This window comes from Teleopsis dalmanni, chromosome 2 (genome assembly GCF_002237135.1).
Source record: "Teleopsis dalmanni isolate 2A chromosome 2, ASM223713v2, whole genome shotgun sequence".
NCBI classification, from domain to species: Eukaryota; Metazoa; Arthropoda; class Insecta; order Diptera; family Diopsidae; genus Teleopsis; species Teleopsis dalmanni.
In genome coordinates, this window is record NC_051847.1 from 85,291,039 (window position 1) to 85,308,386 (window position 17,348).

Here is a 17,348-nt window from a genome sequence, read left to right on the forward strand (position 1 = left end):
ATAATTTATCTGACTCTACTATTAGTGTCACAACATTAAAACTATTAGTAGATTTTTTAATAGCGATAGAGCTTCCTTTTTTGCCCAAGTGGTATATAAGTGCCGTTTTGCTAATTCATCACATCCGGAGATTACTATATCTAATGATTTTTTAGATTTTTAAACCCAACTTTTTGTTGATACTCGTATAGAAAATATATATTATTCTTTAAATATCTAAATTTAGAATGCTGACTAGAATCGTTAGAACGTAGATTTGTATAGCAGAATATCTTAAACTAGCAGAGTTCGTTATTTGTACAAGAAGAACTAAAGTCCACTAAGTACACGAACTGCTTGTTTGCTGAAACTCAAAAATTCTCTCATTATTTCCTAACTTATCCGAGCTAAAAAATTCCTAGCGACTCCTATAGTCTTTGTAATGAATTTGAATTCGCAATAGTGAATTATACTATATTCCTAAACATTTGGTATCTGGTATCTGTTACCTGAGAATGTATCGATATATGCATTTATTTTTCTTTATTGCGGGCTTGTTTCTGGCCATCTCATGTCTTTCTAGCTCGTTTGTTAATAGATGAGTTAAGGACAACTGTTAGTATAGTTCTAAAAAAATATTTCAAGCGTAATTTTTTTTATCAAAATTTAACTTATTTTTGTGGGGTTTTCCACAAATGAATAATTAATATTGTGAAGCACCACAAATCCTGTATTTTTTTAATAACGAAATGTTTAACACTTTACTATATAAAATTTCAACTGAAATACAACAGTTGTGCTTTTGTTTCTTTTGTAGAACATTTTTTGTATATTTTATTTTTGTATTTTATATTTATATATATATAATATTTCTATTATAATTAGTTGAAGTAATTTGCAATTGCAAATTTAAAGATATTTATTTTATTTTTTAAATTTTGATGCAAAACCACAAATTCTAACATACAATCACTAATTTTTGTACAATAAACTTGCACCTTATATTTATTTACATGTATACATATATAAAAAGTGTTATGTACTCATATTAATAAACAAATATTGCATGTCATTTTCAATACTATTAGCACTTCATGAGTGAAGTAAATGAAAATAATAAAGAAGTCGGTTATAAGATTCACTTTCAATAAGCGTGAAGGTCTTACGAAAAAAAAATAAATAAACTAAAATCAAACAATAGAAAAATATATAAAAATATATTAAATACAAAAAACAATTAAATTTTATTATAAAGTATATAACAGAATTTTTAGAACTTGTTTTCTACTAAATTAATAGGAAAAATATAAACAAATTACAAAAAAAAAAACGAAATTGTGTTACTAAAAATCGTTTTAGTTAATATTAAATCAGGGTTTTGTTTTTTTTTTATTATATATACAACTATTAATAAAAAATAATTAAAGTTTACTGACTTAAAATTTGTATGACTTGCAAAAACAGTTTAAATAATATTGTTATTATTTATTATTGTACATTTACAGATACTTTATTAAAATTAACATTTTTTTTGTTACTTATACGCACGGTTGAACGAAATGACTTAAGAAAAATTAATTACAGTATTTATTTTTGAGCGGAAGGGTGAAGCACCCTATTTTGCAAACATTAGTCTTTTCATTAGTTTATAATAGATAAATAGATAGCTAATAGTTAAATGGAAGCTAATTACTGTAACTTATTGAAAATATTAGTTACAATGTTTGGCCTTTATTTATGTATATATTTTAATAAAATAGTTTGTAGAGTAAAATTTTTATTAACGACTACTAGTACACATTTTGATATAATTTTTTGTATTACTTGTCCTTTGTTTTTAATTTTAATTTTTGATTTTAAATTAATTTTATATTCTATATAAAACTCTAAGAACATAGTTTACAACACTATTATTATACTAGGTTAGGTTAGGTTATACCTGCGATCGCAAGAGGATTCAGTTAGGTTTACTGGTTAATTGTGCTACCGTATTATTAAAAATCCAAGAGTTAAAACCATCAAGAAATCTTGGCAAAACCTTATAATGCTATTCAAAGGGAGGTATTGAAGTTCGCCAAGATCCTCAAAACAGTAAGCCCCTAAAGTGTTAATCAGGTGGGAGACACTTTCATCGTCCTCAGTACAACTGCGGCAGATATGATTGAAAGGGTGAATTTAGTCTCCTTACATTGTTAGCTAAAATATAATAACCTGTAAGTAAACCTACTGCAAGACAGATATCTCTATGAGAGAGTTTGATTTTCTATCAATGTTGAAACAAAAACTTTAGTAAAATTGCTATAATTTTTTTTACACAATATATTATTCAGTATATTTAGTTGTTTAATACTACCTAAAAATTTGGTAGATTTTTAATTAATCAAAATACGGAACTTGCACTCATTAAACCAACAAATGCTTGAATAGATAAGTTCATATTGGTTTAGCAAAATTATCCTCCTTACTTAATTGGAGTTAATATGGTTCCTACACATTTAAAGTTTTTCTTGATATTATTATAACTAATCTTATTATAAGATTTATCTTTAAACATTTTTGTCATACTATACTATACATATATATAAAGTATATATATTTTTTAATATATTTTGTTACAGTTTTGCCGTAGTTTTAATACAACCAATATTTATAAATTCTACTATTTTAAATAACAAACTCTTAGATAGTTAAGTTAATATGGGTTAACCAAAATTAAGTCTAATTAAATTCAATTTAAGACTATTTTTTATAGTATTATATCAAACCTTACTGTAAGTTTATAATAAAAACAGTGTTTGTTTGTTCCATTTTGAACTTGGACTTACAAAATGTAATGAAACGCAAAGAAGTTTGAGGTCTTAGTATGCATTACTGGCAATATTTGTAATTGAACAAAACTAGATAATATAGAAGAGTATTGAGCGTCAGTATAAAAAGTCATATAATCACAAAAGATTTACTATAGTCGCTATGTTTCTCTTTACTGAGAGCGCAGAACTATGTAATTATCTGTATTAAGAAAGTTGAAATTCTGAATTGATAAACAAACAGCAATTACTAAGTATTCCTAATTCTGTACACCCAAAGGTGTACTTTAAATTATTGTTTTATATATTATTTTATCCTTAAACTTATGGGAAGTAATTCACAATAAACGAAGCTTTGAAATTGCACATAATGTATCTTGTTAAAATGACTCTTGTGTATTGCCTGCATTGTCAATAATATAGGCTTATGTCACGGATATAAACACATTCCGAAAGATCGGTATGACTTTGAAGGTAACGCATTTATCAATGTTGAAAAATTGGAACAAATAAACAGAATGTGCTGGTTAAACGGAAGAATTAATATAAGACAGTTTGCTGAAATTTCTTGCTTTCATATGGATCATGCGAATGTATTTTAATCTCTAAACATGGTAATCCCCTGCTTTTTCAATATTTACTAAACTCAAAAAGAAATTATTATTAAACAATAGATGAGATAAAGACACAATGATAGATCGAGCTTAAAGTCATACCTAAAAAAGCATTACAATTATATTTCTTCAAGTGCGCGCGTACTTGTGCATACTATTAAAGGGGACCTACTTTGGAAATGATAGAATAAATATTAAAGATTAACTAACAATCTTATTAAAATATAAAAAAAAAATTTTTGTTACTATTTGATCATTCCTCCTTAAGAGGATCTCTTCCATAATGAGATTATTTTTGAACCAAAACAAAGTATATTTTTTCAGTCTACAAATTTTTAACTCAATCCCTACAATCATATAGAATGTGACTAGAAGTTTCATTTACTACTATATGCAGATGACATTTTAACATATCAAACAATACCATTTTGTGTCTAAGTTTAAGTAACCCGAGAGCAGGTTGGACTGGTAGCCTTGTGCACCAAAGTTCTCTTAAGTCAAATAATGTCCCGTTGTGATACATAAGGTAGTAACCTCAGTTTTTTTTGACTCATATTCTTCAGTTGAAGAAAAGTGTCTAATGGACGAAGTAGTTTTTTTTGTAATTTAACGGTTTAAACTATTATTCGAGTTATTACTATAAAATGTAAGTCATTAACAAGTATCAGCTTTTAAAACCTTAAGAACTTTGGAGGTTGAACTGTTATAATTACTTATCTGTTATAATAACTTAACTGTATATGCAAATCTCAAAGTTATAGTAATTTGTCATACAGTTCTAAACAACTGGAGATATGAGTAACCTAAATATTTTGCTTTACTTTACTACTCTGTTTATTTAAGAAAAAAATCGATAATTTTTACTGGTAGCTACAAATTGTTGACTACAAACAGTTGCTTTAGGTTATAAGTTTATTTTAGAACACTTATTTTAATGGAAATATACATTAAAATATCCTCTTTGTTAGAAAGATACTTTCTCATCCCATGTGTACTTATTCATTTCTTATTTATTTTAAGTTCTCATTCAAAACTTAATTGTAAAATTAACTGGGCATGCAATAACTTTTTATAATTTCCATAAATTTCCGTTCAAGGGATGCTGTCTTGTGTTTTTCAAAACCAAACATTCTTGAGATACAAAATAAATTCGTATGGTTGGCTTTATATGTGCTACGTAAAATAAAAATTTGTTGATTTCGAGACATTAAACGAGGAAAATGCGCAGCAAAAATTTTGGATTCGTGGGCTCAACTCAAGTTCAGATAAATTTGACATTTAACAGAAAGAAACATGATGAACGAATATATTTTCGCCTTAGTTTTTATATGATGATGTAAACGCCGTGGAAAGAGTTTGTCCGTCATCTTAAATACCACAGATTAAGGGCATTTTTTGACCTTGTCATGCTTTTCATTTCATTTTCATTTTTCTAAGTCATACATAAAAGGAAAATTTCTGTCCATAAAAACGTAATGAATACATAAACTTTTTGTTTTGCGGTTTATTCATATATTCTGCCTTGAGTTGTATTCTTAAGGATTTAATGTTTACGTCTGTTATAAAATGGTGAACGATGTGCGTACAGAGTATAAACAAATATTAATAATAATAAAAAGATACTTTCAGCCAAATAGGCAATATTTATGATTTCTGTTAACTTGAGTTGTTATATGTGATGATTTATATAATACATACATATGAAAAAAAAATTATATATTATACAGGGTCTTCCTTTAATAGGTACTAATAATTAATCTGATAACTAACATTATCTTTTTATTATGGAAGCTCTGGCAAGGAATGACCTTCAAAGTAGTGTTTATGAATGATTTATGTATATTGTATGTATCTAAAATAAATGTTCAGTAAAAATGGTTTATACCATGAGACTATGAGACTCACTCTTGTTCTGTCTAGTCATATTTTGAATAAAGATGCATACAAGGCGATCAATCACCTATTTATGTATCCTGAAAAATGTATTTGTTGATGTTGTTAATGGTGTAGTATTATGATTCGTTTGAACATATTTAGAAATGACAAAAAAAAAATATCAGAATATCACCCACAATAGCCATCGGAAGAGAACCGACTTAAGACTTAATTATCTCTGTAGACTAGTTCCAAGTATAGATATTTGCAACAGTATGTAGTTGTTAAAGAACTAAGCCTCTATTTGGAATTTGGATATCAAGATTAAAAGTTATTAAAGACATGATACTCCGGGTAACTAGCGGTATAACTAACTGATTATTTCAAACAACTATACACAGTTAGCTTTTCTTAGTAGAAAAGAGCTAAACTTGCTGACAAGTGACCTAACTGGCTGCACTAATCTGCATTACCAAGTCAACAATGATGATGCTTTTAGTCGCATTCTGTTTGAATTGCTTACTGAATTGCTTAATTTAAGCTAGTAAAAAAACAGTGATCCAAATATTCCTTTCCGTTAGTTAAAACCTTAGTGCCGTTGGCCACTTAAGGAAAGTACTGACTCAAAGACTTAAGATATGGATTGGCCTCTCAGATCATGTAATAAACCAGCTGTAAAGTATGTTTCGTGGGTTAACCTGGCTTATGCAGACAAGCCAACAACAATTTCAGCGATGGAGGCAAGCACAGATTGCACTTAATGTTTCTATAGTTCGTCTTTTAGGTTATTAAGTTAAGCCGGCGACTTTTAGATCGACTTACCTACCAGTTATGTTATAGTATACAGAAAACTTAAAAACCAACCTTTTTTGACACAGCTTAAAATACTTTTTATATATATCTATATCTTCGTTTAGATATAATTTACTTTAATTGTAAAAGACAATAGGATAAAATTAAAAATCATATATAATGAAAATAAATTGAAAAAAATTAATATATATTTATTTCAATTTCCTGCAAATTATAAACATATTGAATTTATTTATTATTCATATAAAAAATTAAATTAAATTAAATTATTAATTAAATTAAATAATTTTTAAAAATAGCTATAAGCTTAATGATTTTGTTTATTTAACATTTTATGTAAAAAAAAACAATTATATTTTAATTTCAGTAAATATCATTTAAAATGTCAAGCGTATCTAAAACCACAGCGCTTGTAAGGCGAACTACATTTTCTGCAGCTGCTACTACGGCTTTCCCTACTAACGCTCCACCAGCAATTTCTTTGAATTTAGAAAAAATCTCAGATTCAACGAGGGAAACCAAACAAAAGTAAATTAATTACAAATTAAATTAAAACTATTAATTGAAAATTTTTTCATTTTGTTCAAATTAATAGCTCTACCGGTGCAGGGAAGCCTTATTCTGAAGTACCCGGTCCATGGGGCATGCCAGTAATAGGAAATTCATGGCGGTTTGCACCACTAATTGGTAAGATTCGTTGATAATAATAATTGGAAGTAATTTAAAAGAGAAATATGATATTAATTTATGTTTAATATATAAATATGTATGGTATACCAAATAGTAATATAGAATATTCAAAGTTTTTCTTGCGTCACATCATATCATCATTTTTTATATTCTTGATATGCCAGACAGTCGTAACATTGCCCATACAGAATTTAAATACACTACAATATTTCGTAATATGTACAATAGTTTTTCCAGTACTTAAAGCGATTCGTACTAAACGTGTAGCCGTACCGCAAACGACACCCTTAAATCACGAAGCAGATTTACCCACAACGCTTGATCATGATTTTTAATATGATTAATTAGTATATTTGTTTAATAATCTCTCATCCACTTTTGTTAAAAAATATTAAATAAGTATTATAATAAAACAAGATTTGATGCTAATTACAATATATTAGGTTGGTTACATTGTAATGACAGCCTACTGCACCAAAGCTCATTTGAGTACAAATATTGCTTCATTATGATACCACGAATGACACACTATCTGTACGGTATTATGAATTCTACCGTACGGTAGAACTTCAAGTTCATCTTCTACTTTAAAGAAGATTGTTAAGAGGATTACTACCACTTAAAAGTAGAAAACCAAAGCATACAAAGCACGCGGACAGAGTGTCTCTTGAAAAGGTGGAACTCTCTCAGTCTAGTAGAAGTGATCCTACTTGACAAATCTATAATCTTTGCTATGTTCTTAGTTTTGAGTATGACACTTCAGTAAGAAAAGTGGCCCCAAACTTTGTAAGCGATGATGGATACTGACATATGAGATGACGTGCAGCTCCCTTATCATCCGTAGAGCCACAATCGTCTTCTTAATATGTTGTGGCCTGTCAGCACTAATACCGTAGTATTGTGTTAGTTTCGCTTTAGTTGAAGTAAATAACTGCTGCGAATTTTGTCTATTTAGATGAGTTGAGTCTTGTAATCCGAAAAGAGTCTTCATCTACTCAAGCATTCATTACTAAAACCTGGTATTTAAGTTTAATCCCAATTTAGCCATTGCAAGAGGGATACAAATATCCGAAAAGTGAATTTCAGAAACCGAAATGAGTTAGACTTTGACAAGCTTCTACAATTTATCAAAATATGCCTAACATTCTCAAATTAAGAAAAAATCAGCTGCTAGACTAATCAGAGTTTTCATTTGATGCTTATTAAAATTCCGAAAAAATAGAGTTTCTGCTTTAAACTCTTCCTATAATCTTATTTTAAATATACATACATAAATTATTTTAATAACATTAACATTTTCTTTAAATATATTTTTTTTTTCATTGAAAGCCAGATAACCAAATTAAAACTATAATTACAGGTCCATACAAAATTAGTGATCTTGACAAAGTTATGAAAGAATTACATATAAACTATGGAAAAATAGCAAAAGTTGGTGGATTGATTGGACATCCTGATTTACTTTTTGTGTTTGATGGAGATGAGATACGTAACATTTTTAAAAAAGAAGAAGCAATGCCTCACAGGTATTAGTTTATTTATTTGTTTAACTACTGTTTTTTACTAACTTTTTTAAATAACTAATATTGCTTATTAAATATATTATATTAAATATATTATACATAATTCTTTAAAATTACTAATAAATGTGCATATATTTTATAATCTTAATATATGAAAACCATAATTTAAAACCTGTATATTAAAATTATATGATTAATAGAAAATAAAATGTAACATTAATGGATATTTTATTACTATTGTTTAAAAGACAAAAATATATGTTAGATTTAAACAGATAATAATATATACATTGCAAAATTGACATCAACCTATGTTTATATCATTAGAGTATTAGTTTCATACTTATCAATTTATAAACCGAACTCTATTTTTAATTGATATCTTGCATTCCTTTTTTCATGCTAAAAGCTTTAGAATACTTACTAATCAATTAATATCATATCATTAATATTAATAGTATCTCTGATTTATACCTTCATTATTTCTAAAACGTATGCAATTATTATTTTATAAAAAACATTATTTTAAATTTTTTGGTATCTCAAGCATATGCGAGAAATTGTTATATGAGTAATAATTTCATATCAAATAACTATAATTTGCATAGGTTTATTGAAATTATAAAATCAACTAACTATTAGGTTAGGGGTTCAGTTAGGTCTATAGGTTCATTGTGGTGCCATATAAGGAAAAACTCAGAGGTTTAAAACTAACTTGAACCTTTGACAAAGCTTATAATGTTATTTAAGAGGAGATCTTAACTAACTATTAATGTAAGTTTTACTTGTGCTTATCTAGTTATCGGTTTCTAATAAACAAATCACTCCTATATACCATTTACCTTTTCTAGAAATTATAATTATTTGGTTACTAGGTTTATATGTAGTTTGCTTTTATCTTTAATTTATTTCCTGCCAATTTGGATTAAAAGTAAATTTTAGTTTTTTTGAAAAGTATCGGCATAAAAGTAATGTTTGAGATAAAAAAGATCCAATTTTAACTAACAGGAATAGTTAATTAACAAATACTTTTGTTGCTAATAGAAAAAATTAAACATTTGCGCTAAGCCTGGTACTTGCAGTTCAAATAAATTATATACGGGCGGTAAACTAATTAAAAAATTCGAATATTTCTTAAGACTTGGCAATACTCAATCAAAATAGCGTTGATTGGTCACCCAAACTTTAATAAATTAACTAAAAATTATTGTTGTTGCCTTCTCATTTCTATTCGAACCCTTATTACTTTTAAATAGTTTATTTTCGTTATAAAACGCGTTAATTTCGTCATAAACGACAAAAAATATATTCGAATGAAATAAATGCAAATATACAGTAATAACTCGATTCTCGAACTGAATCCAAATCATGCGCAAGTACGGAGCAAGTGTCGATTTTGAGAAGTATTAATCAAGCTTGTTAAAGAATAAAGTTAGTACTGTTTATATATTTGAGTTTATCTCGAATTTTATACCCTTTAATAAAAATTACTTTAACCATTTTTGCCAATTCCATTTTATGATCAGTTTAGAAAGACATTACTAAATTGATTTTTAAATTTTCATAAAAATTTTATTTTCAAAGTTTTCTTTATAAATCTGAATACTTCATGGCGGCATATCAATTGATATTATGTATTCAGACAAAATATTTACTTTCAAAGTTATTTATGCAAAATTTTATTCAAGTGGTAAAATAACTTGAAAGACTAATTTACCGTGAAATAAACAGATAAACACTGGCTGTGGCTGTGATCAAGGATATATAGAATTTGTAAGGTTTTGATTATTTCTTCAACTGACAATGATAACACCATTGTAAAGTTACATTGATAAACATAATATTATTGATATGGAAGATAAACATTCAAATTTCACATCACAGTTGATGGTCACAGATTGGAACTGCTCTGTTTTTCTAGAAGTTCTAATTTCCAACATATTATCATATCTGAAGGTTTTATTTTTCATTATTTTTATTAATAGTTTTTTATATAAAATTGTGATATTTGATTGTTGTGGTTTAGGTAGGACTGGAAGATTGGTTATATGCTTAGAAGGGATTAACTCACTTCTTTTAAAGCAAATTTTTCGAACAGAAATAGGGATATACTGAAGAAATTTTTAAACCAACAATTTTATTTATTCTTTTTCAATTAAGTGAATTCTTGGACTATTCATCATACTGCTGTTATGAATACCGTCACATAACTATCATAAGTACTCTTTAAAAACATTTATTAGTTTAATTGTATTTTATATATTTTTAGGTCTGTAGGTGTTAGAAATTAAACTCTATCAACTTTGAACCTGGTATCTGTGTGTTAATATAAGTTGATAATTATTTTAATAAAACAATTTTCTATAGGAGATGTTGCTTTAATGGTTCAAAATAAAGTGAATAATGAGCTTTAATAGTCGAGCTGAGGACCAATAAAGCCGAACGGGTCTTTACCAGAGAATCAAGTTGATGATCCGTTTGGTAATAATCAGGCGATTGAATAGTATCGCATGATTCTGCCGTTAATGAAACCAAGCGCAGGGGCCAGATTTGAGAGGCCGCGGGTGTTAACTATATAATACAATATACATTTATATCAATATACACTTAATTTATCTTATTCAAATTTAAGGTTTTGACATTTTATTTTGTCTTACAATTACTGAGTTTTTCATTAGAACTAACGCATAAACCACAGCTATATAAATCATTGCTTTTTTAATTGAGAAATTTTTTTTTTTTGAATGACAACACTATTTTATGTAGAAAACAATGTGTAATGTTTTCAACAGACACAAAAAAAAATATAATAATTATATTATATTCAGTTCATTTAATTTAGTTAATCACCAGTAAACGTGAAAAAAACTTAAAATGTGCGAAAAACTTCGTAAAATGAGAACCACAATTCTAATTTAAGAGTATTTAATGCATAATAAAATCCGGTTCTTATTTCTGAAAATTTTAATTTCTTAAAGTTTTAATTTGTGCCCTTCTTTTGCTTTTTTATTCTTTCTTGATCAAACGTGAGTTAGTGTCTACAGCACTTTTACTTAATAGTGTCTCTGATTATTTAGATCAGAGCTGTCCAGACTAGATAAGATCGCAGGCCAATTCAAATCACTGAATAGGTTGGGGGGTCGCAGAAATAAATACATACATTCATAATTTTTTCAGAGAGAAATAAATATACGGTGATAGTGATAAATTTAGTTATATTAATTCTTCATTAGTTTTCTTTTACAATTCAACCAACATCAACTTTATTAATATTAGTTGTTGCCATATGAAAAATATTTTATATTTAATATAATGACTTACGGTACTGGAGACAAGTTTTTTGAACCAGTGGTCTAAAGAAATATATACTAAAAATTTTGTCAATTAAGTCAATTAAGGAGAAGTGTAATAAATTATCTAAAACTTTTTAATTCATTTATTTTGGATACCATAAAAATAAAAAAATTTAGTTACCAAAATATAACAAAGAAAAATTTTCCTAATTGTAGTAGATTAGAAACATGTCGCGGGCCACATGAGACCCGTGCTTTGAACAGCACTGATTAAGATGATCCACTGTAATCTTCGTTAATAAGAGCTTCGTTAAATTCTGATAATAAGTAAATTTGTGAACGTCCACTGTATTGTGTTTTTCATTTATATTAAATTAAAGGTTGGCAATTTAAATTTTTAGTTCTTACGGTTAAGTTTATTTTGCATAAACTTACGAAATAATTATTATGATTATAGTTATTATTTTATACATATAGCATACGCTTAAAACTTGACATTATTTTATTTAACAAAATTTCAAGAAAAGTATTTATATTTATGTCCTTTAACACCTTTTTAGGTGTTTAAGTTTCACTTTTTTGTCGCTGTGTATTTTGCTTATACAAAATCAAAAAATGTCTGTATATATTTTTGTCGACCCTTGATTTATGTACGGCTATTCTGAAAACTGGATATGTGCGATAAACTAAAAAAATAACTATGAAAATAGCTTAACTGTCATCACACAATTTTGGGATAAAATCTTTATATTGCAGAGTAGTTAAAGACTTGTGTCCATTTTTACACGCAAAACTATCCAGAAAAACTGTTTATGACTTGTTAGAAATCCGAAATTGATTATATGTTTAGTAAATCAATAGACTGTGTAAACATAATTTTATACCAAATCGTAAATTATTATTAAGGGTCGACGCAAATACATACAAAACTAAGATAAGATTAAGCTTTCTGCTATTAAATCACACTGCATTGTTTATTTATCATGTATATAATATATAATATTTTGGATAGCTAAGCTCGGAAATCGCACTAATCGCATTAAGCTGTCAATAGATTTTGCTTAAACGACTGTATTTCGTCGAGACCGTCGACGACGTTGTTTGGGGATATTTTTGATGAGAATTGGTTGTGGAGCTTTATGAGTTCTGCTACCAAATATTTTGCCAACTTTGTGTAACATTTGGCACATTATATATGAATTAGTATTAAAATGAATGAATAAAATCAATAAACAATAATCTTTTGTTTTAAATGAGTAGATAGATAAAGATAAATATTTACTGTTCCCACGATATTCTACGCCGATGATTGAGCATTGGAAATTCTGAAAATTTTGTACTCTGATATTTAAACTTGTTAATTATAGTAGATACACATTCAACTTAAGCGAAAATAAACATAAATTAATATTTTTATGACTTTTCTAGCAAAATTGCAATTGAAATTACCTTGAATTTCACGTGCTCTTTGCAAATAAATAAAAGTAGAAGATAATTTTTTCTTTGTATTGTATATAAAAATATATACAAACATACATACATACATACGTAATACAATGCAATGTTTAACTTTTTAATAAAATACAATGTAGTTAAATTATTTTTTTAACTTTTAGATATAAATTTTTTATGTTTCTTGCATAAGTTTACTGTGTTGCAACCTTAAGGTACTAAAAAGCTAATAAAATTTCTGCGTGAAATAAAACAACATTTCTATAGTATCTGTATCTGTATCTGTAGAAGATGAAATTCATCTTAAGAGTGAGAGCCAATTTCAATTTAAATTGCCTAAATTAGCTGAAACATTACAAAAGTGCGTGAGATGTCAGTTACTTTTTTTTTTTTTTTTATTGTATTGACCATGTTAAACACGCAAGTTTATAATAGAAATATTACAATAGTTTTACGATAACGACTTTCTAATGCTCCTATAATAGGTCAAATATAAAACATGATTTTATACAGAAGTTAATACTTAAAATTATGTATATTATTAGATAAAAATAAAAACAAATAATTATTAAATAAATATGCATTTTTTTATGTACAAGTTGTATAGCAATAAATGTTTAGTTTAGTTCTCATTAAAAGTTATTTAAATTTTCAATTAGTAAAGGCGTTCGAAAAGCTAGCATTTATTAAATATAATACTATATATATTTATTAAATATTAATAGTTAATAATAATTTTAGTTTCTAGATTAAAGTTCTTTCGAATAGATCTGTATTTAACAAACAATAACTTTGTTAGTATAAATATATTGAGGTTTCAACATTAAAGTTCTTTTGAATATATCTGCATTTAACAAACAATAACTTTGCCAACATAGATATATTGAGGTTACTACATAGAAGTGCTTTCAAATACATATATAGATATGTAGATATATATATATTGAGGTTCCTACATTGAAGTTCTTTCGAATAGATCTATATTTAACAAACAATAACTCTGCTAATATAAATATATTGAGGTTCCTACATTGAAGTTCTTGCGAATAGATCTATATTTAACAAACAATATTTCTGCTAATATAAATATATTAAGGTTCCAATATTAAAGTTCTTTTGAATATATCTGCATTTAACAAACAATAACTTTGCCAACATAGATATATTGACGTTACTACATAGAAGTGCTTTCGAACACATATATAGATATGTAGATATATATATATTGAGTTTCCTACATTGAAGTTCTTTCAAATAGTTCTGTATTTAACAAACAATAATTCTGCTAATTTAGATATATTCAAGTTCCAATGTTGAAGTTCTTTCGAATATATCTTCATTTAACAAAGAATAACTCTGTTAATATAAATATATTGAGTTTCCCACATTGAAGTTCTTTCGAATAGATCTATATTTAACAAATAATAACTCTGCTAATATAAATATATTGAGGTTCCTACATTGAAGTTCTTTCGAATATATATGCATTTAACAAACAATAACTTTGCTAAAATAGATATATTCAAGTTCCTACATTGAATTTCTTTCAGATAGACGTATATAAAACAAAATATATATCGGCTACTATAAAGACTGATTTGTTTTCAGAATATTGACGTTCTTAGATTCGGAAAGACCTGAATTTAACAAACTGTATGTCGACTACTAGGAAGTCATTTTTATTTTTATTGGTTTTAGAATATTGAGGTTCTTTAAACTTTAAACTATTTAATATTTTAGTAGTCTTGAGATCAAACATCATGTAAGTTATTTGAATATACTTTATACTAATAACATACATGTAGCAGTTTCAGGCACAAAAGATATGTTAGTCTTCTTTCACTCTATGACTCAGTCTTTCACTATCTTCAGAAGTCTTTTAAATATATATTTCGCCTCTGATTTCTCTGTCTCTAAAAGAATACTTTTTTTTTCGTTTTTAAATTAAGGTATTAAAATTCGAATTCAAACCACGTTAGTACAAAAATGATATATTGATATATAAAGATATAGATAGATAAGTTAAATATATTTATTTATTTAAGGGACAACCCTTAATCTGCAATCTGTAATACATTGTGACCGAAAGGTTTTCGGAGGTTCTCATTTAAAATTCGCGCGCTGTATATTTTTCGATATTTTAAGTTTATGTAGTTTGGCAGCACTGTCCTTAATACTATGCCAAAATGAACGCGATCTGTCAACAGTTCGTTTACGGCAGCTGTTGAAACCAGTTCACCTCAGTAGTGCGTTGCGAAAAAAACAATGGAAAAAAATATTGAACAAAGAGTTTGCATCAAATTTTGTTTTTCGAACGAAATTTCGTGTGCAGAATCGTTGCGAATGCTACAAAAGGCTTATGGGGAATCAGTTTTATCGAAAACTCAAGTTTATGAGTGGTACAAAGCCTTTCAGGACTGTCGTACGACCGTCGAAGACATGCCGCGTTCTGGACGACCTTCGACCTCTACCACCGACGAAAACATTGAAAAGGCAAAGGAAATCGTGTTCAAAAATCCTCATGTGAGTGTTAGAGAGATAGCACGAGAGCTAGGCATCGGTCGTGAGATGGCTCGTTTGATTTTGGTGGACAATTTGTGTATGCGACGTGTCAACGCCCGGCTTGTTCCGATTCACCTCAATTTGTTCAACATTATCAACGATTTTAAGGCCAAACATTCAATAAATACCATCGAACAGCCACCGTATTCACCTGATCTTGCACCGTGTGACTTTTTCCTGTTTCCCAACCTCAAATTACCACTCAGAGGAACGCGTTTTGAATCCATAGAAGACGTAAAACAGAATTCGCAGAGGGAACTCAAAGCCATACCGGAAAGCGCCTATAAAAAATGTTTTGATGATTGGAAGAAACGTTGGCATTTGTGTATCGCTTCTAATGGAGCATATTTTGAAGGAGATAAAATAAATATTGATGAAGATTAAGAATTTTGCGTTTTATTTATTTATGACCGGAAACTTTTCGGTCACAATGTATACTACAGATTTTAAAGAACACTTCACATTAAAGGAAAAATATTGTCTTAAAATAGGCGAACTAAAATAAACTTAAAATAAGTTCATATTTAATCAGTTTTTATTTTACCTTAACTTTGTGTATCTTTGAAAAAAAAAAAAAATACGAAGTGCACTTCCACATTCATTCATAGATTTTGGCATTTATATCTTTTCAACAGTGCTTGCATTTTTAAAATGTATATTAAAAATTTATATTCCTGTCATGAGTGCTTCGAGATTTATTGAGTAGTGAAAAAGTGTAAGAAAATTTCAAAAAATTGATGAGATTTCTATTCACAGCTCCAAAAAGATTGACGTGACTTCATTGTGATAAAACTATTTTGTATTGAGATAAATATAAGTATCTCAAAGCTTAACTATAGGAATTTGCATTTATACAGCATTTGTGATTCGTTTGGATTGTACGTATTGTGAAAGTATATTTAGACTAAGCCTAAGACAATTAGCGGTAGAGTAGAGTCAAAGGAAATCATAAAAATGAAGTCATATAATTAATAACTGTTTTATATCCGCTAAAATGTTTATTTAATTGTGATGTAATTGATTAACTCTTAAGATGTGTAGATCTTAAAACTCGAAACCTTAAGTTGTTCTTAAAGTTAATAAATTACTGTTGTGATATCTTCGAGGTCATTAGAATCTTTGCAAAGGGCAATAAATTTTATAATTTATTTAATTGTATAATTTATTGTAATTTATTTTTTATCTACATTAAAATTAAAAGTTCCTGTTAATTATGTACGTATGATTAATAATACAGAATGTGACAAAAGAGGCTAGTCTCAGCATACTTGACATCACAGTCATTTGACACTGAAAGACGGGAGCATTAGAATTAAGTGCCTAAATCATCGTTTATTTGCTAATTTGAAAGATTTGAACTATCGTTACCGATCTTATAATGATTAAATTTAACCATAATGGTTAAATTTGATATAAGTTTAAAAATATTATTAATCTAATTTATGAGCTTTTGAAAATTCCATTATTCAATAAGGCATTTTGAGTTCGAGGCATCTTAAAACTCGAAACCTTAAGTTGTTCTTAAAGTTAATAAATTACTGTTGTGATATCTTCGAGGTCATTAGAATCTTTGCAAAGGGCAATAAATTTTATAATTTATTTAATTGTATAATTTATTGTAATTTATTTTTTATCTACATTAAAATTAAAAGTTCCTGTTAATTATGTACGTATGATTAATAATACAGAATGTGACAAAAGAGGCTAGTCTCAGCATACTTGACATCACAGTCATTTGAC

General features: G+C 27.4%; 1 protein-coding gene across 1 annotated transcript; it reads left to right on the forward strand.

Moving 5' to 3' along the window:
• Positions 1-6,468: 6,468 nt before the first annotated feature.
• LOC119674970 (probable cytochrome P450 49a1) lies at positions 6,469-10,592 on the forward strand. The gene is made up of 4 exons (XM_038086125.1): positions 6,469-6,616; positions 6,684-6,775; positions 8,139-8,304; positions 10,571-10,592. Exons 1-4 carry the CDS (start codon positions 6,471-6,473, stop codon positions 10,590-10,592), a joined length of 426 nt encoding a protein of 141 aa, XP_037942053.1. The 5' UTR covers positions 6,469-6,470.
• Positions 10,593-17,348: the final 6,756 nt, after the last annotated feature.